This window comes from Thunnus maccoyii, chromosome 12, assembly GCF_910596095.1.
Source record: "Thunnus maccoyii chromosome 12, fThuMac1.1, whole genome shotgun sequence".
NCBI classification, from domain to species: Eukaryota; Metazoa; Chordata; class Actinopteri; order Scombriformes; family Scombridae; genus Thunnus; species Thunnus maccoyii.
The window spans coordinates 25,646,713-25,674,182 of NC_056544.1; the positions used below are offsets into that span (position 1 = coordinate 25,646,713).

The 27,470-nt window shown below is 40.0% G+C and overlaps 2 protein-coding genes across 4 annotated transcripts in view; both read left to right on the top strand.

Annotated features, from left to right (window-relative positions):
* Nucleotides 1–1,389: 1,389 nt before the first annotated feature.
* Nucleotides 1,390–21,258, top strand: LOC121908635 (kinesin-1 heavy chain). The gene is made up of 26 exons (XM_042428811.1): nucleotides 1,390–1,792; nucleotides 6,324–6,411; nucleotides 6,551–6,624; nucleotides 6,713–6,817; nucleotides 7,641–7,689; nucleotides 8,269–8,324; nucleotides 8,435–8,522; nucleotides 8,620–8,744; nucleotides 8,878–8,982; nucleotides 10,379–10,524; nucleotides 10,838–10,986; nucleotides 11,106–11,293; nucleotides 11,610–11,678; nucleotides 12,333–12,539; nucleotides 13,059–13,202; nucleotides 13,495–13,686; nucleotides 13,786–13,903; nucleotides 14,509–14,564; nucleotides 14,888–14,997; nucleotides 15,264–15,365; nucleotides 15,526–15,586; nucleotides 15,921–15,992; nucleotides 16,121–16,225; nucleotides 16,495–16,711; nucleotides 16,929–17,064; nucleotides 18,173–21,258. The coding sequence occupies exons 1-26, from the start codon at nucleotides 1,667–1,669 to the stop codon at nucleotides 18,174–18,176; spliced, it is 2,892 nt and encodes a 963-aa protein (XP_042284745.1). The 5' UTR covers nucleotides 1,390–1,666; the 3' UTR covers nucleotides 18,177–21,258.
* A 3,799-nt stretch (nucleotides 21,259–25,057) lies between these two features.
* Nucleotides 25,058–27,470, top strand: part of LOC121908136 (rho GTPase-activating protein 12-like) — a 69,174-nt gene continuing 66,761 nt past the window's right edge. The window contains exon 1 of one of the 3 annotated variants that reach the window (XM_042427871.1): nucleotides 25,058–25,378. The gene's annotated coding sequence lies outside the window, so the exon portion shown is untranslated. The remainder of the gene's footprint in view (nucleotides 25,379–27,470) is intronic. The other 2 variants (XM_042427869.1, XM_042427872.1) reach the window with 2 other exon arrangements.

Here is a 27,470-nt window from a genome sequence, read left to right on the forward strand (position 1 = left end):
TTGTTATGCAGGTAAGAAAGCATGACAAAAATTTACAGGCACATTTTTCACATTAACAAATGTTTGGCAAAGGTCAAATTAGCCCAAAGCAGATAGTCCAGTCTGGTTATTTTATCCATAAACATATAATGTACTATACAAAAATTTATAGCAATATAAAATTACATATACTGTGTTATTAAATATATTGCAAGTCATGAGACTTTGTGTTTATACTCAACAACATTTCAAAGAGGAATACTGTATTGCACTTTTCCAGTAAATTTCAGAACTGTAGCAACAACTTTCTTTGGAGAAAGTGATTTGAAGTGTATAACATACAATGAGCTCATAAAATCTGATTCACTGTTGGAGTTTAAACTTGCCAGTGTGGAGTAGTCCAGTAGTAGCTCTGCTGTTCTGTAGCTCTCCTCAACTGTAGTAGAAGAGAGTATAAAGGCAATACTTTTACTTGTAATGTAGTATTTTTAAACACGTAGTGAAGTAGAAGTACTGCAGTGTTATCAGATAATTTTACATAAGAATTAAAAGTAAAAATACTTGTTGTGCAGTAAATAGTAACTATAGCTGTTAGAAAAAGTACACTATTTGCTTTTGAAATGTAGTGAAGTAATAGTATAAAGTTGCAGAAAATAGAGATAAAGTTGATAAAGTTGAAACCTGGTGATTTACTGTATTTTCCATCATTCTCAGAGTAAGGGTCACATTTCAGATGTATGAGTTGTTAACAGCTCCACCAAATAGTGATTTTTCCCTCTAAACTTCTCACATGGTTTAATTTCAATAAATGTTCAAATGATCCAATATTTCACCAGAAATCAGAGATTCGAGAAAAAGTCCAAAAACTGAAAACAGATTTGTGTATCAGAACTTTATTTTTTCTTCTTTCCTCTCCCATTAATCATCTCATGACCCCTCAGATTTATCTGGTGACCCCTTTGGAGGGGCCCGACCCATAGGTTGGGAACCACTGGACTAAACTAGCTAACTGTATATAAAGTAGTTGAAACTAGCTCCACCTCCAGTAGCTACAACAGTAACATGCTGCTTTTTATACACTGATTACACACTCGTTATTAACAATATATATACATAGAAATAATATTTCCCTCTGAAATGTAGTACAGTGGAAGTATAAAGTAAAATCAAATGGAAAATACTCAAGTACGGAAAGTACAAGTACCTCAAAATTGTACTTATGTACAGTACTTGAGTAAATGTACTTAGTTACTCTCCACCACTGCAGGTTGGCATTTTTGTGTGTCCACAGATTATTGAGGATTTCATTACAATAACACACACACACACACACACACACACACACACACACACACACGCACACACACACAGAGTCACACACACAGTGAGGAGAGGAGAGGTGACGTCATTGTGATCCACATCCACAGCAGCAGGAGGGGTGAGGTGGCCAGCCGCTGATCCGCCGGTATCATGGCTTCCTAACGAGGAGGGGGAAGTGAATGAGAGGAAAACAAGGATTTTTGTCGAGCGACCGACAGATTATCGTCCTTTCCAGACAACTGAGAGTGGGACTGAGGGGCTCGGGCTCCCTTTTCGCCCCCCCCCATCCACACACACGGTCGCCTACTGGGATCCAGGATATACTTTATCATTTCATTGTTGAGTCTGCCTTCGTGAACCGTGGAAGATGGCCGACCCGGCGGAGTGCACCATCAAAGTGATGTGCCGTTTTAGGCCCCTGAACAGCTCTGAGGTGGTCAGAGGCGACAGATACATTCCCAAGTTTCAAGGGGAAGACACCGTTGTAATCGCGGTGAGTTATGTTGTGCTGAAGGGCGTTAGCTGCCCGTTTGATTGGGCCCTCGGGCACAGTCAGCAGTACGCCATTTTTGATTGTCTTGTAGCTACGGTAGTTAGCACCTTAGCCTGTTAGCCACCGTTAGCAGGGACTGACCTGTTCACCGCTGCGTTGTTCCGCCGGCCCTGAGCTGCACCCAGCTTCTGGCGCCACATAAACACTGAAAAATATTTAACTCATATCTTATTCTGTCTATAAGTCGGCAGCAGCTCTCAGTTTCACATTACTAGTGTTCATACTAACGCTTTTGCCGTTAAATATCACTATTCACAGTTGCCCTGTCATGGCTAGCGAGCTGTCATTCAACAAAGCCACAAACACATCGCCTGGCACAGGTGAAAACCTCGCCCGCAGATCCTGAACAATGTTAGCTACATTATTATCACGACATGAATTAATAAGTAGCTGTGCATCTGTAACGATAAAGCTATTAATTATGAACAGTTTGCGTCAGCATAAAAGCGTAAGCCAGCTTTGATTTAGTGGTGGCTAGCAGACTGTTGGCTAGCAAGGCTAGGCCAGCTGGTAGTTGACAGATTAGCCGGCCTTGGTTAGCTGGCTAGTTTTAATACTGCTGCTTAATTAAAGCTAACAGTAGCTAGCTGACCAGCTGGCCAAATGATCAACCTTTCTGTATAGATATAGTAAAAAAATACTTAGATTAATGAATCTAACACAGAATTATAATGTGCTTCCACTAAGGAATAGGAAACGTCAAAAATAATATCAGTGGCATCCACAGAAATGTCAAATTGCATGCAGGTCAGTGGTATTCTGTTAGCTTTCAGTAACTGGACACTTTACAATCTTAATAACACCACATGCTCAACTAGATATTCAAATATGTGAGGGTATACTTTATTGGTTGTCTTTTAATCATGACGTTTAGATCGGGATCCAAGCAAAGTTTGTTGTCTTTAGTTTAATTAGCCTTTGAGTGACACAGAACCCTCTGGCACTTGATAAGGATAATGGCATGGGCACAATTTTCACAAAGACAAAAGAAGGAAATGCCTTTACTAATGCATTGCCACTGTTATGAAGTAACAAAGAATTTGCCCTTAGGTCAGTTTACAAGAGATGTACACTTGATGCTTTGTCATCATGGGCTTATATATCTTTAAGAGGCACTGTTTACACAACTTAGACTGGCAGGATTAAAAATCATTCACAAAAGGAAGAGGGTTTGGTCTGCCGTACAGTATGACTGTAGTAATTGAGAAGCACAACAACAGTGCAAGGGCCCGGCTGATATCTCACACTTGTACATGCTAAACATGCCAATGTCAACAGCGTATTATTCTAAAATTGTGGTTAAACATTAGGTCTTCTTTGTAACAAACTGTCACGCTCTCTGTGGACTTTGGTGCCTCGTAATAGATCCACCTATGAAAATGCCGCTCTAACAGAGTTTACAAGGCAATAGAAACTGTTTTTGAAATACATCCACAAAGTTGCAAGTTTTGGCTGAGTGCATATGAATCACATCTTCTTTTGGAGTTTAACTACTAATTTAGGCAGTGAATTTAGAATACAACAGGACTATTCATTTTCTGTCATGCAAAACACAGAAGACTGTTATAGCTGTGGCGACTTTATGAATAGTTTTGCTGACACTGACTTCAGGCCTTTAACTAATAGCAAGCGTACTGTCTGTGCCCCTCAGGCATGGTGTGGCCCAGCCCATTACAGAGTGCCAGTCATAGTGCCAAAATACCAGTGCACATTGTGAAAGACGCAAGTGTTACAGGCCAGAGCCCGCTAGCCTCTGCTGGTGCATCTGCTTTGAGAAGTACAACACTCACAGTGCCTATAAGCAGCAGCAGCAGCAGCAGCGGCACAGGCTTGCTGGGTAATCCCCCTGTGTTTTCTCTCCTGGTAACCAGCTGTTTGACCAATCAGAGCAGGCAGTTGGTCAGGCGCTTGGCGATCTCACCGGGTGGGGAGGGTAATTATTATGGTGATGTACTTTGTTTTGCAGAGATGCTCTTATCCAGGGTGACTGACTCACTTAGCTCGTATTTTTTTATCCGTTTTCAAACAATCTAGGGCGTGGACCCTGTATTAGGGCTGAAGCCTCAACTGAAGTGCTTCATCGCTCTGCCAGTGGTGAAGCTGACCACCACTGCCCATTGTAAAGACTCCTGACAAGCAGCTCGCAGGCCTCTGTGATGCTATGATGCTCTCACATATTCACGGAGGCTCACTGATCCTCTACACAAGAGAGTTTTGTCTTTTTGAGCATATTCCTACAGTCTTACTCAGCTGCAGCTCACTTTAAAGTCCTGCCTGCCTTTTGCTGTAAAAGGAGGGAGATGAAGTTTCCAGATGAAGTGGTATTGGTGTCGTAACTACCCTGTTTTGCTCAGCTAGTTTTGCCAGCGTAGTGTGAGCGTGCAGCAGGTGAATAATTCATGCATCCATTACTTCCCTGTCGGTTCCTTTCCCTGTGCACAAAAAAGATCATTCCCCCATGCTTTGCTGTCACATCCCCTATTTGCATACAGTAACCTGGGACGCTCGGCAAGAACGCCACCGAGCTACTTTTAGATAAAAGGAAGAAAAGGATTAGAGAGATAAGTAAAAGTGCTCCTTTTAATCACATGTAAAACTGGTAGGCTAGATAACATCGAAGCAATCAACACCTGTTTTTTTTTTTCTGTTTGCCTGCCAGCTGTGTACCAGGAAGCGAAATTGCCAACAAACCCAAACTGATAAACTGTGGAATACTGACCTATTTTGCCTAGCAACACAAATCCAATTAGATTTCATGCATCATTCAACAAGAATCATGTGGATGCTGCAGAATAACCTTGGACTGTGTGGTACTGTCTCTCCTGAATAGCTTAACAGGGGCAGTATCATAACAAAGCCATCAGGAAGCAGGAAACTGACGGAGGACTTATGAATACTCTAGCAAGGCTTTTTCACTGTAATTATGTTTTCAGCAAGTAATCCCATTAGACAGAAGTGTAGGTAACGAGGCCGGGTAACAATGAGGACTTTAAACACTGCCTATGCTATTGTTTGCACTCAGCATCTGGCGGGGCCGATAGTGCCTCGGCGCTCCTGTTCTGGGCAAGGTTCATTTCCAGGATGTGTGGTAGCCGGAGTGAATTAACAACGTCTTAAGATGCTGCTGGTCTGTGTTGTACCGAGCCGCGCTTTAGATGTGACCGTCTGTCGGTGGAGGGATTATGAGCCGGGGTGCAAATTGAGGACATCTCTGCTGCAGTAGTTCAGAATAATTCTGTTGAAGTTGCCGTGTTGTTTTTAACACCAGTGACATATTTGTGGTTTCACAAGCATCCAAGCCAGCTTTTGAATATGTTTACATGTATCACTAACCTCAAACCAGGAAGGAGTGATTTATGGCTTCTCCAGGGTGACAGTAGCTGCTTGTCCACATTCTCAACTATGGGTTGGGGCCTTTCCCTGCTAATACAGGTGTTAACATTGAACCTGACAATAGAAAATCTCATAAAAAAGATATATATATGTTTTGTTTTGTACCCTCGAGTATCAGAATTGGACGGGGCTTTCTTAAACTCTCTCCACATTTAGAACCCCACCCATCAGTCTGGAGACGAGATGAGTCAGCTGGGACTTCAGACGTCCAAAGACAGTGTGCCATCTCAGTTGAACCTCAGAATCGCTTGTAGCATCATCATCAGCTTTTTTCCCCTGAGGTCGCCTCCTTTTAAATCCAGCTATTGATTGCTATCTCATTAAAATTGTGCTTTGAAGTTTTTTTAACAAGCCAGTCGGATATCAAAATCAGCTACACTCTCTGCCTGTTTGAGGCAGACTGGCTCCTAAGCTAGCGGTAAAAGCTCAGGGTCTAGGTAAGTTCACTTAAAGGCCGCGCAGAGATTGTTGAAGATCGGTTCAAACGGGATGAGAGAAGCCGAATCAGGACAGATATACTCACTTTCAGGAGTTCAGTAAGGTCGAGAACATCAAATCGTGACAGCTAGAGGCGTCCTGGTGGCCTAGAGGTTTAAGACACAGACTATAATTGTAAGCCAGGCGAATGATCTGTGTTGTTTGTCACTTCTTCTATAATTCACCGTTTCCTGTCACTTCTCTATGGTTGCTATTCGATGAAGGTTCCCAGAAGAAATTCTGTCAGCTTTCTCGTCAGTAAAACATTTGTTTTGAGCATCAGGGTACAACAGTAGGGTCGGTTTATGCTGCATGATGAAGTGTCATTCAGATCTCTTTTCTTTGTCCCCTCTTGTTGCTATCATGCTACATCGATTTAAAATAAAAAATAGTGTTGCTGCTGCTGGACATGTATGCGTATGAGTATTTTTTCAGAGTCTGGTTATTGGAATCATGTTGAATCACTTTTGTGTGTGTAGTACAGATGGATCTGTTTACTAAACATGTCACAGATGACAATTTTGAGAGAGGCTGCAAGATAATGGGTTTGGTTTTGGTATTGTAGCCATTACTCACTCTTCCTTTTTCCTCTTTATTTCAGGGCAAGCCGTACATGTTTGACAGAGTGTTTGCATCAAATACAACACAGGAACAAGTGTACAACGCTTGCGCCCAGAAGATTGTAAAAGGTGAGGTGTCACTTTTGTTTTTTAGCAGTTTATTGACACACTGGATTTGTTTTTAGAGCCATAACACAACAAAAGATGATCGCATTTGCCAAGCTTTAAAAAACTTAAATTAAATAAGTTCTGTGCTTGTGTCTTGTAGATGTTCTGGAGGGATACAACGGGACAATTTTTGCATATGGGCAGACATCATCTGGCAAAACACACACCATGGAGGTAAGGATGACTTGTATACATCTTGTTTTTGAATAATATTTTAACTTCCACATCATGACATTATATTAATTTCTTTCTCAATTTGCAGGGGAACCTCCATGACACAGATTCGATGGGCATCATCCCCAGGATAGTTCAAGACATCTTCAACTACATCTATTCCATGGATGAAAATTTGGAGTTTCATATCAAAGTAAGTAGACGGAGACAAGCTGTTGAACTGTCCCACCGCTAGTTGAGAGGCAGAGTGCTGCATTGGTGATGGAGACACTAACTAGAGGTGCCATTTTTGATCTTCTAGGATCATATATTAAGTTCAGATACATGTTTAAAATGTGATATTTATGGTTTTCTGTCTAAATGTTAAACACAAACTGTGAGTGCTGGTAACAAACTACGTACTTCCAGTTTTTGAAGTTTTCTGTTTGTCATTCTGGGTCAGCATTTTTTACCCGCAACATCACACGTTACTTTGTGCTGCTGCATCATAGTTCCTTGCTGGCTCTCCTTCATGTTCGTCGATCTTTACTATTACTATGCTTGTAGTGATGGGAGTGATAGATATATATATATATGTAATGAAATATAAACATTTAGTGGTGAGACTTTTACTTGCTGCAGTGTTTTTTGCTCTAAAATATCAGACTTTAGCTACCTGTCTGGAAATAATAAAGCTGAAGAAACAAATTCAATTATTCAAGAAAAGAATCAGAAAATAAAAAACAGACGCAATTTTCAAAACACATTATACTTATGATTTTTTTTGGTTCCTTTTGTGTTTGAAGTGACTGTGACTTGCATTTTTTACCTTAACTGTAACTAATAGGAAATGGCATCTTTTGTTTTTAGTGTATTTTTTTTAAAACTTCAAACAGTATTACTGTGCCGCTGTTTTATCACTCTGCAGATAAAATCTAAATCTGGAAACAACAAAACTAGGAAAGCTGTTCTTTAGATTCTCTGCTCTGAACTCTCAAGCTGCATTGCCAATAATGAGATCGCTTCTCTGTTCACAGGTTTCATATTTTGAAATTTACTTAGACAAGATCCGGGACCTTTTGGATGGTAAGTGGCCGTGAAGGTGGAGTGAACACTGTATCTCTCATTTCTCTTAATTATACCAGACATGACAGAATGAACCGCTAAAAGCCTGAGACACTGAGATAATGACGGAGCATCTGTGTTGCACTGCTGTAAATGCACTAACTTAGTTATTGAGCTGCAGAAACTTGAAAATTAAAATATCTTTTTTTGTTCTACCTGTAATATTTTATTTTATAAAGTTCCCATAGCACCCAGTTCTTTTTGTTTTTGTTGTCTAAAATACTATAACTTGGTAAGCTTATATTTGTTTTGCAATCAGTTTTAGTAATATGAAAAGTAAATGAATTTGAAGCCCGTCTCCACACTAATTGTTCTGATTGGCTAAGAGTTGTAGCTCATCTATTGCAAGTAATATAAACTGTCTGAAAGCAGGTTTTCCAGTTCAGAGGCTGAAAAGAAATTCAACAGAATTGAAACTCTGTCTTTAAATGTTAAAATCTGAAATGTTAAGAGCTTTAAAAAGTAAAACCCAGAACATGTGATGCATTTGTAGTGGGAAGTGGACGATGTCCCTGACACATTTTCTTCTCTCATCTCCAGTGTCAAAGACTAATTTGTCAGTGCATGAAGACAAAAACAGAGTGCCCTACGTCAAGGTGAGAACTAACCTCCTTCCACATGTAAAAGACTTGGTAAAACTTGTTAGAGTAGGCCAATTATCTAACCTCATGTTCTTATTTTTTTTATTTCATTTATTTATTTTAAGGGCTGTACTGAGAGGTTTGTCTGCAGTCCGGAGGAGGTCATGGATACAATTGATGAAGGCAAATCTAACAGACATGTAGCAGTCACAAGTAAGATCCTGTTCTCATGAGACAATCTGTACATATATATTCTGCATTTGAGCCCGATGCCGTTTTAACCAAACGGATGTCATTTCTCCCTTTTTAGACATGAACGAGCACAGCTCCAGGAGTCACAGTATCTTCCTGATTAACGTCAAACAGGAGAACACTCAGACAGAACAGAAGCTCAGCGGCAAACTCTATCTGGTGGATCTGGCTGGTAGTGAAAAGGTACAAAGAGTCCAAGGAAATATTCAGTCCAGTCCATGAGTTACTTTATTGTTTCTATATCGCAAAGTAGCTCCTGGTGTACACAGAGTCCGTTCGTCGCTGAGGTTATCGTCTTTGTGATTTTTTTTTTCAGGTCAGTAAAACAGGAGCGGAGGGAGCTGTGCTGGATGAAGCAAAGAACATCAACAAGTCTCTGTCGTCCCTGGGGAACGTCATCTCAGCTCTGGCTGAAGGAACAGTCAGTAACTCTACTTCAACTCTCTACAGTCATAGAGGATTTGCTGTTGTTTCTTAAATTTGCCATTTGGTGCAATTATAGAGATCCATTTGTTGAATATGTTGTGGTGTTGTTCTGGGATTTGATTACACAAGTAGCACTTTAAGCAAAAGTGAATCATCTGATGAGGTGAAAGTGTTTACTAATTGTTGTCTGAAAGCTTTACTCCAGAACATTATGAGCTCATGTTTGTTTTAGGCGTTATCATCAAGCTAAGTCAACACAACAACCTCAGGTGATGTTTTTTTTTCCCCCCCAAAAGTATTTTTATAGCATTTTTGAAATGACAGACATTACTATGAATGTAACTGACAGAAGGGCAGCCTGGTTAACCAGCTGCACAGCCCGGAGCTAGGTGTGCGTCTGGAAAACCAGCACGTTTTATCAGTCATCTTATGTGAAATTGCCGTTTTCGAACATATACGCGTCCTTTATGCCGCTGAAACAACTTAAGCAGATAAAAAACTTTCCTCCGAGCAATGTTTTCTTTAGCTGTTCCATAGCGATTTCACCCTTTTCACTTTGATCAACGATCGGTTTGTTCTAGCGTCCCTTCCCTCTGTAAACAACCTGAGGCGGACAGCAGCTGATATATTTGTGATGGTCTGAAACAAGCGAGCTATTGTTCAGACGTGTCTTACTCCAGACCGAGCGTAGTAGTGGTGTCTCAAGAATTACAGTGAACTGCTGCAGCTTAGCCCTTTATGTCAATAATCATTTATTGACATATCATGTTGTCGTTTCATCTAATTTTGCTAAACTCATGAGAAATATAACTGAAGCCATCACATCCTGTTGGCACAGTGCTGATGAAGCCTCAGGCTGTGTTCTTCAGTTTCAGAGCAGCGGCAGCATGTTAAAATTCATCATCCCAGCTTATAGAACCTCTTACTTTGTTCTGGGTTTGTTTTTCTTCTGTCGAACTCTAATGTCTGTCGTAGGCGTTTGACAAATAATCTACAGTTACAAGATTTCCACCACAAAATTGTTTTATTGAGACCTTGATGCATCTCATCTCATGATCACGTTAGTTATAAGATGTTGGCTTAACAGTAGCCACTCTTATTAAACACATGGCATTAGCTGTGTGAAATAACACCTCTGTTCAACCTCTGTTTTATTATCTTAGCAGAGGTGGTCTTTATTTAAGGCGAGATGGTCCACCTCAGCTGTAAAACACTGCAGAATAACATGAATTGCTTTGTAAGAGGTGTTTAACGTCTTGGTCCAAGGCTGTATTTACTGATGAATAGAGAAAATCAATGAACCACATATTTTCTCAGTTTTCATACAGTCCACTACGTCAGTTAATGTCTGTTCAGCTCATTAAACGTATATATTTGTGTCTGTACACCAGGCCTACATCCCCTACCGAGACAGCAAGATGACCCGTATCCTGCAGGACTCGCTGGGTGGTAACTGTCGAACCACCATCGTCATCTGCTGCTCGCCTTCCTCCTATAATGAGGCTGAAACCAAATCCACCCTCATGTTCGGACAGAGGTTGGTAGACCAGGAGAAAGTAAACAGCCATACTGCTGTTGTCGAAAATAAGTTGGCTGCATACCATATTTATTTATTTATTTATTTACATATTTTTTAAAATTTTAATCAAGTAATGAAGATCCTGAAAACCTACCAGAACAAGATAACCTCCAAATTTAGTCACCATTATAAGTAATGAGATAGAAAAGATGGAAAAGTAATTTCATGGCGTGGTCGCTGGTCCATTTATGAAGCTTTTTGAAGGAATTATGATCCAATTTGAGTTCTGTCAGTGTAATAAAAACCTTTTTTGTTTTTCTTCTACAATCAGAGCAAAGACCATCAAGAACACTGTGACGGTGAACATCGAGTTGACAGCAGAGCAGTGGAAGCAGAAGTATGAGAGGGAGAAGGAGAAGAACAAGACCCTGAGGAACACCATCACCTGGCTGGAGAACGAGCTCAATCGCTGGAGAAACGGTAGGGCAGCGGACTTTGCCTGTGTTGTACACTGTTTAATAAACTCAAACACAAATGCAAATACAGTGGAAGTTCTTTGAAACATAACTGAATACGTGTTATCTGTCCTCCCATCTCAGGCGAGAGCGTGCCAGTGGAGGAGCAGTTTGACAAGGAGAAAGCCAACGCCGAGGTTCTGGCCCTGGACAACATTATCAACGACAAGCCGGCCACCACGCCCAACGTACCCGGTGTTCGTCTCACTGACGTGGAGAAGGACAAGTGTGAGGCTGAGCTGGCCAAGCTTTACAAACAGCTGGATGATAAGGTGAGGAAGAGCACGGGATGTTAGTAACTGGTGTATGAATGTGGATTTGTGGATCTGGCAGCATCTTTAAACAAAATTATAGCAGGATTTCATGTTAAAATATGCAACCAGACATGGAGAAGTGTTTTTTTTATTTCTTACATAATATAATATAATAATTTAGACAGTTTCAGATATTCTTTTAAAAAAATAAGATGGTGGTCCGTTTATTTTTTCTCAAGGCTGCAAAAGTTTAGCACAGTTTTTCACCTTGTTCCCTAAGTCAATTAGACCTGCGGTTAATGTTAATGTCGCTGTGGGTCTCCGCTCTGTGCAGGACGAGGAGATCAACCAGCAGAGCCAGCTGGCAGAGAAGCTGAAGCAGCAGATGCTGGATCAGGAGGAGGTGAGTACCGGACGTTTGGGCGGGTAGAGGGTCTCATGTGTAGCATAAACTTTTGATCTTTCTAGTCTCTGAGGTGTGAGGAGACTGAACATATGAAGCTTTCAGAGCTGTCAGCTTGTGTTTATATTTCACTTACTCCAGTCCTGTTGTTTTGAACAGCGCTACCACCTACTATTAGGTATTTTATTTAAATTGTAGCTTAATAATGATGTAGAGCTGGTTGTCATTAACCAGCCATGAGCAGCTGTTGTCAGACTCTCTGTCTGTGTTGGAAAGAGGCAGAAAGGAGGGATGTGATCATGTGAACAGTGCAAAAAAAAAAAGGATTTAGTGTGTAGTTCCACTTTAATAATTATGTCCATGAGTCAAATTTTTACTAACTGGTTTTTATTGGCAGACTTGATGTGTTTTTTGTAAGTCAGCCACGCACACACTTTGTCCTGCATTCCCACACTGTACTACAGCGCTGCATGCAGTGCAATTTCAGAGTACAAAAGAAAAGTCAGCAAGGAGGAAATCTTGTTTGATATCAAATTAAAAATGCAAATTGCCTTTTCTTCCATATTGTAAAAAAAAAAAACTGAATAATTACTGCAGCCCTAATGCGTTCACAAAGAAAAATCAAACAATAACACTCTTCTCCCCGCCTTACAGCTTCTGGCCTCCTCACGCCGCGATCACGAGAACCTCCAGGCAGAGCTGAACCGCCTGCAGGCGGAGAACGAAGCCTCCAAGGAGGAGGTAAAGGAAGTGCTTCAGGCTCTGGAGGAGCTGGCCGTCAACTACGACCAGAAGAGCCAGGAGGTGGAGGATAAGACCAAGGAGTTTGAGGCCATCAGCGAGGAGCTTAGCCAGAAATCGGTGAGCCAAGGACAGATGTCAGCATGCCCAGAGACACTGTTGCACTTTAATTTTGGTCATGTGTCTTTTATTTGTCCTTGATTTTGGCTACGTTAATATGTAGCGCACAGACACGCAACACTATGATTAAACTTGTATAATCTGCAGGATTAAAGATGACTATTTACACATGCAACCATGCACACATACACATATCTACAGCCGCTACGGCCCCCTTTCTGTACTTCACTTTTTAAAACCAGTCCAGGTTTGGATTGAAGTGAAATTATAACCTCATTCTCATGATGTGTCTCAGGTCAAACCAGTTAAAGTAAAGAAAAAAAAAGAGCACTGGGTTAAGAATAATATTCCTTTTTTATAGGATAAGGCACAGAAAATAAGAATGTAGCTATGGGGATCATGTAAACCTATGTCAATGATGAAGTAGAAAGGGGAAAAATGAGCATTGAGAGTATGTAAAAGCAGTAGAGGAATGAATATTATCTGTTTCTGGTAGTAAAATCCTATCCTTCCTTGCAGTCCATCCTGTCATCCCTGGACTCTGAGCTCCAGAAGCTGAAGGAGATGTCCAACCACCAGAAGAAGAGGGTGACAGAGATGATGTCATCACTGCTCAAAGACCTGGCTGAGATCGGCATCGCTGTGGGCAGCAATGATATCAAGGTACTGACAAGATTTCTGCAGCGACAGTAGCAACACCGGCTTCTAGATGTTTACATTGATTAAATATTTCCTGATGCAGGAAAGTTTTGTATGGAGAATAACTTAGACAATGTATAGACAACTAAATTCAATCCCAGTCCATTAGGATATTCTGATGATGGAGTACATGAAGACAATATCATCTTCAACTTCCCTGCATCCAGCTCCAGTTTTAATCACTCTCCTTCCATCTCCTCCATCACCCTCTTGTCCTCCATGATGTTTTTCCAACTTTCCTTATCTGTCCTTCCAGCAACATGAGGGCGGCAGCGGTCTGATAGACGAGGAGTTCACGGTGGCCCGGCTCTACATCAGTAAGATGAAATCAGAAGTGAAGACCATGGTGAAACGCTGCAAGCAGCTGGAGGGCACCCAGTCAGAAAGCAACAAGAAGATGGACGAGAACGAGAAGGAGCTGGCCGCCTGCCAGCTGCGCATCTCCCAGGTACGCAGGAACGAACCACAAACAGTACCGTGACCCGTAACTAGAACATAACCGATGTAAAAAAAATGATGTATTAAACATTATGTCTTCTGTTTCCAGCATGAGGCTAAGATCAAGTCCCTGACGGAGTACCTGCAGAATGTGGAGCAGAAGAAGAGGCAGTTGGAGGAGAACGTGGACTCTCTGAATGAGGAACTCGTCAAGCTCAGCGCTCAGGGTATGTCGCCACTTGAATCCACTCAAATACTTCTAGGAAATGAATCCTAACTGGTGCTGTAGAGTAAAAGTCAAACAGGCTCTCAGGATTCTTCAACCTCAACATAGTCAGCCAACTTGAAAAACTTGTTAGGTTTCAAGCAGTGATTCTGATCAGAACTGCCTACAAATTTATAAGAACTGGTGATTAGTTAGGAAACACTTTTCTGTTCCAGTTGGTTCCTGAAAATATGTAAAAATGTGGTTAAGAGGCAGTGTTATGAGCAAATAACGTCCAGTAAATCACAAATTTGCCTCAAGAGGCTTTACGATCTGTACAACGTACAACACTGTCTATCCTTAAACCCTCAATTTGGAATGAAAAACTCTTTAACAGGGAGGAAAATGAAATAAATCTCAGGAAATGTAGCAGGTTAACTTCATGGAAGCCTAAATCTGCTGAACATAAATGCGTTTTTTGCTTTCAACATATCATTGCTTCCTTTCTTACACAAATTTATTTGTAAACAATACCCAATCCTAACTTCTTACTAACATTACTGCTGCATTCAAAAGTTTATCCCTTTATCATCAAATAACGGGGAATCATATGTTTCTGTCTTACAGAGAAAGTTCATGCTATGGAGAAAGAGAACGAGATCCAGACGGCCAATGAAGTCAAGGTATGTGCCTCCGTCTTTTTAAACAGGATACAAGTGTTCACCACAGTTTTATTCAGACTTCAGATTAGTGTCTGTTCTGACACATGGAAATTTATGAAAGTTTAAATCTAGTACGACTAAAAATATTGTGTAAATAATCCCAACATGCTAATGCTAACCCTGTTAACTTTTGCAACAATATCTGGCAAAAAGGAATGTGTGCTATTTTGTTTTATTTTGAACATTTTCACATTTTTTGTTCCTTATATATTTTAATGCTTTTTTTGTCAACAATTTTGTCAAATATTGCAGTACATATTGTATGTTTATGTGTGTGTGTACAGGAAGCGGTGGAGAAGCAGATCCACTCCCATCGCGAAGCTCACCAGAAGCAGATCAGCAGCCTGAGAGACGAGCTGGACAACAAGGAGAAACTCATCACTGAGCTGCAGGAGTAAGACTTCTGTCTAACTTTGTGTTCTGCTGTTTTACTTCAGTTACTCCTCTGTTAGTGATGAAATTACCACATAAAGGTTAAAATAAACAGACAAAGGGACATTTTAAATAATAAGGAAGACCGTGGCAGATACAGGGAAATGTTTCTTGTCTTTAGGACTGTTCCTGCCATAAAAAAAATACTCACATATTCATTATTCACACAAAATACTCACATCCAGTCAGTGCGTTCATATTAACATGAGGATATGTTGTCTCTTCCAGTCTGAACCAGAAGATCATGCTGGAGCAGGAGAGACTCAGAGTCGAGCATGAGAAACTCAAATCCACCGATCAGGAGAAGAGCCGCAAGCTGCACGAGCTCACGTAAGTCTCACACCGTCGGCCGCTGGTTTACTTTTGTGTTTTGTCGGCTCAGAATCGTTGAAATGTTCACAACAGAAACTGAGCTGCATGTACATGTTTACTGTCTGTAATTTCATACAACATTGTTTTAACAACAGTATTTTTTGTTGTTGTTGTTCAGGGTGATGCAGGACAGAAGGGAGCAGGCCAGACAGGACCTGAAGGGACTGGAGGAGACAGTGGTGAGTTTATCTGAATTAACTGATGATTGAAGACACAGATACAAGGAAACAACATTAAGATGGACGACAACCTTAATCTCACATCAGACATAGACTACAACCTGGACTCATGTTTCCTCTCTAACCACATCCAGAACTATTCTAATTCACTTATTTAAAATTTAGAGGTTCTTACCATCAGTAGAAGTGATTGTATTGTTGAGCTCCAAAAGGAAAAAGTCTTACCTGTAATTTCTGATAAAAGTCTCAGACACTGCACTTGTTTGTTCAGTTTATTCCAACTATCTCAACCTGACTTTTTCTGATTTTGATTGATTGTCTTTTTCCATTCAAGGCAAAGGAGCTGCAGACCCTGCATAACCTGAGGAAGCTCTTTGTCCAGGACCTGGCTACCAGAGTGAAAAAGGTGAAGCACCATGAAAAGAAAAGCTCTTTACAATAAGAGATAATTTGTTTTGCAAAAAAAAGGCACAAACTACACAATTGATAACACAGCAGTTATAATGCATATGTTTTTTTGTTGTTGTTTTGCAGAGCGCTGAGATGGACTCAGACGACACAGGTGGGAGTGCAGCTCAGAAACAGAAAATTTCCTTTCTTGAGAACAATCTTGAGCAGCTCACCAAAGTTCACAAACAGGTAGGAGTTTGATATACACACTCTGCTTTAAATATTCACATTGCCCATCTCCGATTGATCTCTTCGCAGTTTTCCTCTTTTTCTTCTTCTTCCCTGTATAAGCCATTCTCTCTTTTTTCCACATTTGCTCTACCACCTTTATCTTACTTTCCTGCCACTGCTGTCTTTGCTCGATCTATAAGCCTATTTCCTCCTGTACTTTCCTCCTGTCAGACTGATAAAAATGTAGATGAAAGAAATGTTTTCAACCGATATAAACTGTCCTGCAGCTGGTGCGTGATAATGCAGACCTGCGCTGTGAGCTTCCAAAACTGGAGAAGCGTCTTCGCGCTACAGCTGAGCGGGTCAAGGCCCTGGAATCTGCTCTGAAGGAGGCCAAGGAGAACGCCGCCCGCGACCGCAAGCGCTACCAGCAGGAGGTGGACCGCATCAAGGAGGCCGTCAGGGCCAAGAACATGGCCAGGAGGGGACATTCGGCCCAGATCGGTGAGTACGGGGAGGATTGGACGAGATATATACGTCTACACCTGCTCTTATTCTCTACAGTGAGATCTCAGACATGCAGAGTCAAACTGTACACCACAAAGCAACAAACAGAAAGATTTCTACCAGAATCACGTGATCCATACTGTTAGGTTTCACTTGACGGCCGTAGTCTTTGTAAATCCCATCCTCAATCGTCTCATCTCCCTCCCCGCTTCAGCCAAACCCATCCGGCCTGGGCAGCAGCCAGTGGCATCACCCACTCACCCAAACATCAACCGCAGCGGAGGAAGCTTCTACCAGAACAGCCAGACGGTGTCCATCAGAGGAGGAAGCAGCGGCAAGCCAGACAAGAAGTAAGTGTCTTTGCGTTAACAAGACAACGTGTTATCCGAGGGATGTGGTTAACGCGCTGTAGAATTGTGAACTGGTGGAAAAGGAAGCGAGTTTCAACTGTGAAAGGACATTCTGGTGAAAATACAGAACCAAGATCCCATAACTGTGAACATTCAGGTTTCGCTATGATGATCTGATGAATTCCCCTTATTGAATACTGAAACAAAGTTCATTACATCTCAAGATGAAGGTCACCCTGGTGATACAATGCTTTAAGAAGCGTACCATGGAACTACAACGTTCCTGTTCGGGTTTACAGACGTGAGCTAGCGTTGCTGCGTCTGACTTACTGCAGATTGGAAATAAAAATCTACAACAGAAAAATGAAATGTTCACTCTAACCTCTGTCACAGAAAACAGTAATTACATTATAATTTATAATAGCTTTATTTGAAAAGCACTTTTCAAAACATGAAGTTAACAAAGCTTAACAGGATTATAATAGAACACAGTAAGACTATTAATGATGATAATAATAAAAGCCCCAGTCTATATAATAATACAAGGGATTAAAATGTCAAATGGAAGGAAAGAGAATATAAAATAATGAAATACTGAAGGTGTTTTACACTGATTATACCCTTACCTCAGTAATCAGATGAAAGTTTATATCAAATATTAGTAGTAATCAGTTTTTATTGTCTAAATGTGAATGTCCATAATTAGAAGATAACAGTCTGAAAACATCTGTTGCACATGTGTCCGTCCTGGAAAAGGAATCCCTCCTCTGTCGCTCTTCTGGAGGTTTCTTCAGTTTTTTCTTTGTTGAGCAGGTAGTTTTTCCTTTTCCGAATCGAGGGTCTAAGGATAGAGGATGTTGTATTGAGGAACAGATTGTAAAGCCCCCTGAGGCAAATCTGTGATTCGTGATATTGGGTTACGCAAAATAAAATCGACTTTATTTGTATATTAGTTCCTTTTGTGAAAAAGCAGCTGCATTCATACAAGCTGCCTCCGTTTTCACACTGACAGACGTCTTTTTGAGAGTTTTATCGATGTAACTTTCATGATCGATGGTAGAATATGACATTCACTAACACCAACCTTTTTCTTTGTGTCTATCCGCAGCTGAAGAGCAGCTGGATAGAAGGACGACATCACAGAAGAAGCCAATATCACCCCCCGCCCACCCCGACAACCTGTCATTCCATTACAGCGGACAAGCTCCTCGTCGCTGCTTTGGAGCCACGAAGGAGTTTCTGAATTATAAATATATATATATATATATTATAAATATTCCTGGCCTGTACAGCTCCAATCCCCCACCTTCACCAACCCACTTACCCCTATGTCCCCCCCCTCAATTCTCATCACGACTTATCTCTTTTTTTTTTTTTTTTTTTTTTTTTTTCCTCTCTTACTGGATATAATTAAAAAAAAAAAAAAAAAAAAAAAGACAACAAATTTTAATTTTACAAAAGATAATATTCTTATCCACCGAACCAAACGCAGTCTTGAGCGCAGCCTCGGCGAGCGAAACCGCACACGACTGGAATGTGTAGCTTCGGTTTCGTTTTTTGTTTTGCACAGTCTGTCGTCATCTGTCGTCGTCGTGCGAGTAGTTCTGCACTGTGCCAAGCTGAATGTAACGGTAGCAAGATCCGACTTAAAAAAAAAAAAATGAATAACACACCTAAAACAAACAAAAAGACTAAAAAAAAAAACAAAAAAAAAAAGGAGACCCTACCACGAGAAATAGCTTGACCCTATAGGCTAACCTCTGTACATTTCAACATTACTACTATTGGTTGTTAACCACACTTTTCTCTGGATAGATTTTACATGCTTCTTTAAGGAAAAAAAACTACAAAAAAAAAAAAATACGTACGGTTTTGAAATGACTAGATGGCGTCGAGCACTACTGTTCTGTCCGGTCTTGATGTACAGATTGTAAAATTGGCACTACTGCACACGCTTCCCTGGTGAGAGAGAGCTGTATGGAAATAGGGGAAACGGCTAAAAAGAAGGATTTAAAAAAAAAAATAAAAAGCCAAGACGTGCGACAGTGTACTGTAGATGTATTTAACTAAATACCTGTGGAGGCCAATTGTTTTTATCATTAAGTTAAAATAAAAACCTATACTCGTTATTGGTGACTTCATGAGAAGGATGAATAAGAATGTAGAAAAGGAAGGACGGAAAGATGAGAATGATCCGGTTAACACGACACACTTCCACTTTTAAGCATAGACGTTATGCTCAGTAGCTAAATGTACTGTTTTTACTTCTCTCAGTGGTTAGTAAACGCTGTGTTTAATGGACGCTATTTATATCTCCTCGCACATCGGAGCACATAGACTTCAGGCATATAGACTGATAGCACACACGATGCTTGTCCTGTCCTAGCTGGGTCGCTGTCACTCACTCGTCCCCAACATGCGTCCCCCCCTCCTCTCCTCTCCTCCCACCACCTTCGCTCACATATTCAGGACCTTGTTTTGTTTTTTTTAGTCGTAAGCCCTCATTTGATCCCTGCCGTATCAAGTTGAATTCTTTTTCAAGGGTGCCTCGCTTCTATATTATTTTTTTTTTCTCGTCTTCCTTCCCCCTACACCCTCTTTTGGTTGTTTCGAATAGATTTAGGACCTGTAATTGTACGTTCCCCCCCCTCCACACCCCTTTTTTTGTTGTAATTTGCATAAAGCAATGTGTTTCGCTGGGTTTTATGTACTGTATCACTTTCATTGTTCCATAGATCAGAAAGCTTAGATGCATATTTGATGGGGGGGGAAACGGCGGGCGGGCAGGGGGGTGTCAGTCGATGGCTCGGACCTTTTTGCCGCTGATCAGCCAGTCAGGAGAGCAGGGTCTAAAATTGCACAACAATCTTCTGTCATCATCTGGAGGGAAGGGTTTATTTAACGAAATCTAGTCAGCGGTGTAGGATTTATTTTGTGTTTTGTTGTCTTTAATGTATTTTTTAGAGTGTTTTTCATGATTTTTTTTTTTTTTTCCCCCCCTTTTAAATCCCACTACGGCTTGATTTTTTCTTTTTTTTTTTTTACCCTGTGAAGCCCCAGTGCATCGGCAAAGAGCTTGTTGTGATTGTAATCCCAGCATGAGAACACTAACATCTTGTGCAAGTGCAATATACTGTTAAATACACTGTAAATCAGTCGACTGGCAGGTGTGATCAGGGTGCGTTTGCAGCGGTAATCCTGCCATACAGAGTCAAAGTCCTGTCCCACTTTTCTTTTAGCGTCTGTTTCACTAACTTTTGGTTTTTTTTCTCTTTGCTCTTTCTTAAAAGCTGAAACATGATTACAGGGATTTTTCTGTCCATATTCTAAGATTAAGGAGTATCTACTTCTGTGCTGAAAGATAAACTCCATCCAGTGCAGTAGTAGATATTTAAATTAGAAAATGAACAATTAAGTTTCAGCTTTTAAAGAAACTGCTGGAAAATATATATTTTTTCTGTTGACAATAGTGGAACAAATCTAGCTCGAAATGGAAGGGGGACGGGAGTTTGATGTCATAGTAAAACCTGTCATCTTGGAACAGGAAAATTGGGTTTAATAGCACTTCTTCACAATATCTGCACTCAGAAAAAACACTCCATATGTGGCTGTTTTTTGACTGGAGGAAAAAAAAGAAGTTTCCGAAGCCCTGTAAATGGATCTGTTTGTTGACGGCAAATAATTTAACTAGTAATAATTACTTTGTACAAGCTGCAGGGAGGAGTAGCTTCCCCCCCCCCCCCGTATCTATGACAGGACAGTGTTTGGTGTCTATCGAGATGGTTTATTCCCTCTGTGTAATCTTCTAGATTAGTTAAAACTTTGCAGCATGGACCTCAAAATGTTTATCCTTTGACCTCCAACCAAAACTGGATATGAAATGGGGAAAAAAAAATATAGTTAAAAATAAAAACAGCAAAGAATATTTGTGGTGTTTACCTAAATTGAATTTTGCATTAATTCTAAATTTAAAAAGTGTAGCTACTTTTTTTTATTACTGTGTAATAGTCGGTCAAGTTTTAAAGGACAGTTTTGAGGATCCATCAGTGGACGAGGTACTGGATCATTCCTGGAGAACTGGGGCACAAATAGCAGGGCTCTGATATGAACGGAGATGGGAAGTTAATGAGATCACAGTTTTGGATTGACTGCATGATGTAAATGTATGTGTGATTAAATAATTATGAGAAAACACTTCCATCTCTGTCCTTCCTGCGTTCGGTCGAGACTCGCTGATTGTTTTGCAACAGCCAGTCAAACGTCAGAACAAAATTGCAAGTCATTTAATCTTGATGAGGTATTGTGTTCACAAATTAACTTCCTGTAATCATATTTGATACTGTTAATCTTGTAGTAAAGTTATTTAATGAAGTCTATGTTATATGGCCAATACTTCTGTGTACTTCTGGTTTGTTTACTTCCAATTATGGAAAATCTTAATCCTACAGCGTAAAATTTTATTTTAGACAATAATATGCTTCCAATTTGGCAGCATTTGTGTTTTGCCCTTTCAACATGTCAGTGCTCTCACAAAGCCAGCTCCATAATGAAATGGTTTCCCCAGTTTGGTGTGGAAGAACTTGACTGGCCTGCACAGAGCCCTGATCTCAGCCTCATCCAACACCTTTGGGATGAACTGAAAAGCTGCAGACCAGATCCTATCGCCCATCATCAGTGGCTAACTGGGAGCAAATTCCAGTAATGATATTCCAAAATGTTGTAGAACGCCGTCTTAGAAGAAAGGAGGTTGTGGGTCCATAGCGGCAGATTAATGTCCGTGGTTTTGGAATGACTTAATCCTCAAGTGTAGTGTAGATCAGCTCTTAAATGGTCATTAAGATCCTGTAGTCCAGTGGGGCTCCAAACAGTTTCAGGGGAGGCTCAGTGAATGGAAATGAAAAAATATTAGATTAGTTATCAAAAGAAGAACATGTAAAACAGCTTAAATGTGTGTGATTTGGTTAAAAAGATACAGTAGTTTTGGGGAATTTTTCCCACTTTCCCAGAGCCAGAAACTAATCAATGCCTTTTTGTAGTCTGAAGTTAATATTATGCTATCTTGGCTCAATTGTTGAGTATCTATGGGATCAAATAACAACATAATCATGATCCCATAGGCATCCAGGAATTGAGTGAAACTAAGCAAGTAAACTAAGCAGGAGTGAGGGGGCGACTTTTTCCAAGTGTTGTCTGAGGGGAGGCTCACAGTCTGAGACTTTGAAAACCCCCGGTGTAGTTATTGGTTCATCAGGGTCAAAACTTAATGCTGTTAAAACAAAAACTGAACTCTATAATGAATAATTTTAGTCTGTACCAATAAGGAGTCACAGTACAGAATTTGGAAATTTTATACATTGTCAAGTGACCATAGTGAAGGTTTTTTATGTTTGACTTCACTCTTACTAGCTGCACTAACTCATTACCTCGTTACCAAGGCAACCAACGTCTCATTCTGGTGGAAGTGGCCCCATTTGTGACGTCAGCACTCGCATAGCAATCCCTTTACAAATCTTAGGGGAAAAGTGCAAACATTAGTTATTTATTTATTTATTTATTTACATGTTACCTAGCAACAGGTTGCATTTTGAAACATATTTTCATCTGCCTGGAGTTATAAAATGTTTGCCCACCTGCTACAGCACAGCAGACTATTAATCCGCCCAGCAGTTTAATGCTGGTGTCCATGCAGATAGCAGACACCTGAGACTGTCATGGTGAGTTTCCCCCTAATGTTTGTGTGGGAGTATCCTGTGTTTACTGGTTATTTATTGAGGAAGGGACTAGACACATTAATGAACATGAGCACTTGGGTCCGTTGTGTAAATATTCCAGATTTAGACTTAATTTTCATCTGCAGTTCCTGGCAGGTTGGTGGCATATAAGAAACATTAAAAGAAAACATACAAGAGCACAGAAAAATAGTAAAACAATAACCACTACTCCAGATTATGACAGCATGTTTGATTATCCAGTAACCAGAGTTTTATAGATTTGGAGAAAGAGTTGAGAGCTGTGATGGGTGAAATGTTCCAGTTATGTGCTGCTCGTTAGGAAAAGGCTGAAAGCCCAAAGGTCCTTTTTCTATGTGGTTTTTTTACAATCCCCTCTGGTAGATGAGTTTGATTTTGTTTAATGAATTCATTGAGCGGAGGAGGGGCCAGACCATGAAACATTTTAAAATGCAAATTTGGTCAATGATGGTATATAACAATGATGATATGAGCTTGACTTTTTATCAAATGTTACGTCACGTCATGAATTTTCATATAGACCTGATATTCTCTCTGGTCAGACTGCTATAGTTGAAACAGGTGTCTGACCATGCAGTTATTGCTGGATGGGTATCTGAAAACCTGAAACACTACAGTTGACTCTCTCTAATATGACAGTCTAATAAAGTTAGATAACCACCCCTAAAAATAGCCTGTTTCTCCACCTGTTACAGTTGATACAAGAAGAGATTTCTCTTCTCATTAGGGAAGAGATTGAGGATATTGTGAGTTGAAGACTCACAAGCACCTAATGTTCTGCAAACCTGCATCACTGCTTTAGTCTTACAACAGTTGGCAGAAGTGCATCACAATATGAAGAACAACAAACATTTGAAATGTTAATGTAAGAGGAGTTATGAGTCTGCATCCAGTTGTACTGAAGCAGGCGTAATTTAGTCATTTTGTGCAAAAATGTATTTATCTGAAGCTTATATGAGGCTTCAGCAGTCTGAGTTAGTCATATCAAGTGGATATCTGCCACATTTACAGTCTTTTTAGCATCACATTCCCTCTTTGTGTTTCCTCTGACAGTGTTTCCCTGTTGAGCTGCGGTGGGAGTATAGTAACAAAAAGAGGGACTTTGGCACTAAAAAGACTGCAGCATTGAAAGATATCTACTTGATTTGATTCATTTGGACGCTGAAGCTTCATTTTTGCACAGGAGGAGGACTGTGGATTTTGCCCCCCATCACTTACATTGTAAGTGCATCATGAAGGGATCTTCTAATGGACCGTATGAACCGGAGGAATCATTACAGCAAGAAAAACCTGTTTCAATGTTCATTTTGGCACCTGATTGTTGTTTTAAGACAGACTTGAAAAAGGGAGAACCTGTCCTATAACTCAAGCTTCCCTCCTATCAGGAACAACACCACCTCACAGCTATATAGTTGTAGTTCCGTGTGATCACCACCAGGTGGCGCTTACTGCCTGTTTGCACCCTGAACACCTGAGGGCTCCGACCATAGAGTACAAATTAGACAAGAGTCCTCACTCTGAACATATTTTCGCTCATCGAAACGTGGTACTTTTTTTAAATTACTGTTAATGGAAATGCTAATGAAACTTAGAAGTGGTGAAAGAAGTATTCAGATTCTTTACTTAAGTAAAAGTAGTAAATACTGTAATCTAAATAGTTTATATAAATATTTAGACTACAGTTTAGACTATATAACATTTTAGTATATTACATTGTTTGTTTTCATCACTAACAAATATATGTAAGAGCATTTCAGTGTTGTCAATTTTAGATACTTTGGGTATCATATCTTATTATTTATAATTATATGCTTGTATCATATGTTTTCTTAATTATAACAATACTAATAATACAGTTTATTCATGTTGCATCTTCCACACATTAATGCAGCTCAAAGTGCATATCAAATAAAAAAAGAAAAGAACAATTAAACAACAGTTAGAATATCAAAATATATTACTTTATGTCAAATCTTCATCTGAAAATTAACAAAATCTATCAAATTAATGTAGAAATTGAGTAAAAAGTACAATATTTCCCTCTGAAATGTGATGGAAATACTCAAATAATGTACTTAGTTAGTTTCCGCCACTGCTTATACTATACAATACTCTTCACAGAAACAAACGGTTGTCAAATAAAACTATATTTATTATTTGCTCGAAACATCGGTACCGGCAGTGCCTCTGTACTACATTGGTCACCATGGTAACACCAGTGTTTACTCGGGGTGTCCACAGATCGGGCGGGTGCGGGAGGGGAAAAAGCAGCAGAGTGGTTCGTCTTACTAATATACGATCTTTGCTTGAAGGTAGTTGCCAAAGTTGGCAGAGCAGGCAGGAGTCAACGGGAGCGAGCACCGCGCTGCTGCGGATTACACCGGCCGGGACAGAGCAGGACGGGAGCGCTGCCGTCTCAAAAACCTGACAAGTGAAGAACTACTTTCAGACGGTGGTCGGTCGACAGGAAAGTTAACGGGGAATTAAACGTCAGCCGGGACCGCTGGAGTGTGTTTTATCGTCTCCGAAGGACTGTCTGACACCAGCGGAGAAGGTACGTTAAGGTGTGGATCTTTTGACTACGGGACACCAGGAATATGTAGCCAGAAAGCTAATTAGCAAGCTAACGTTAGCGACAAATTAGCTCCTGGAAACCCAAGACACACGCCCAGCGAGGAGGTGTAACTTCACGGCTAGATTACAAAACGTGGATATAAATTAAAGATAAGTTAAATCTTGTATATCCTCACTAGAAATTGCACCGAAGTGCCCCCATAGTTGTGAAGTTGAGATGAATGCTGTACAAATATCAGGAACTGAAAGTTAATCCCTTCAGGAATAAGCCAAATGTCATCCAAGGGTAACGAATAAATTAAAAACTCCCATAACGCGTAACAAGGTGACTCTGCTTGTACTATGAAGTTGATGTTATGCTGGTATTTCGCTAATTTAGGCATAAATGGTGAAATTTGGGTTGTGGTTGAACTTCACTAGCTGTCACCAGTGAAATGAACCTGTCATGATGCAGCAGTTGTTTGTTATTGCAGCTCACAGAGCTTGCTGAGGAGAGCAGGTGACCTATAATTTAAACTTTTGAATGTGATAAATGACAATATTCAAGGTGAAGATTAGATTTCAAATGTTCTCCTTTTCTAAATTGAGACTAAGAGCAGTGAAAAGTGGAAAATAAATCACAGCGAGGCTGGTCGATTCATTATTGATTTGTGTTATGTTATTGTAGATCATTTTGCCTATAACATAAACAATAATAACAACGTCCATCAAAAGTTATTAGAGCTGCAACAATTAGTCAATTAATCAATTAGTTGATCTATAGAAAATTATTCTGTATGTATTTTTTTTATAATCGATTAATCATTTTGAGACATTTCTTTTTGAAAGAAAAAATGCTGAAATTCTCTGGATCAGTTTCTTAAATGTGAATATTTTCTGGTTTCTTTAGTCCTCTATGATTGTAAACTGAATATTTTTGGGTTGTGAACTGCTGGGCGGGACAAAACAAGACATTTTAGGTTGCATCTTGGGCTTTGGGAAACTGTGATGGACATTTTTCACATTCTTTTGACATTTTATAGTCCAAATAATAATATAAAAAATAAAAAAATCGATTAATTGAGAAGATAATCAACAGATTAATTGATCATGAAAATAATCACTAGTTGCAGCCCTAGAAGTTGTTACAGCCCAAAGTGATGTCATATAATGACGAAAAGTATTCAGTTTTTAATCGTTTAATTGGAGAATATCAACAACAATTACTTGCAATTGCTAACATCATTATACTTATGTCTGAAATGACAAATTGATTAGTGTCGAGAGGATAAGTTGTCAACAATTTTGTTAATTGATCAAATAAAAGTGCAAGATGTTTGCTTTAAAAGATGTGAGGATTTTCCTGTTGTAAATGGAACAAATTTCTGTTATGGACTTTTGGTCGGAGAAATCAAGCCAGTTGAAGATTTTGTGACATTTTATAAACATTTTATAAACAATTAGTCAGTTCATCAAAAAAACATTTGTACTTTTGTGGTTAGTTATAATTCTAAAACTGATTCTCTGTCAATGAGCTAATCACCAAATTGTTTGAACACCATAAATCATAGACTTTCTTTGGCTACAGACAGTTGTGATGCCCGTGTGAACTGGTTTATTTACTTGTAACTGAGGTGAACTATTTACTGAGTGGTTCCTGCACAGGAACATGGGAGGAAGATTATGTCATACTCAGATGACTTTGTTCACCTGAAGTCCCCGCTCTTGTTTATATTGTGGGAAACCTGCCTACATCAAAGCATTTACTTTTTTTGTGTGTTTAATCTATGCTGTGTGAACTCTGGAGATGCTCACATTAGATGAGCTGCAGCTGGCTGAGGTTTGTTGAGGTGTGACAGATTGTGGTTATAGCAGTCGTATGAGACCCCGGGGAGCTGAGTTTCGAGGAAAGTCTTGGTGAGAGGTGTTAACTGGAGCAGCCTGTGCTGAATCTAAGCAGTTCAGGGGAACAGGAACCTATATTTGGTGTGACCACGTGTGAAGGTCACAGTGCACTATTTGACTGTTTTTAGCTTGTTCCTGATGTTACAACCAGTGGAATCAGTTTCTCATGGTTAAGGGTTGTTTTGTTCACCCAAACCA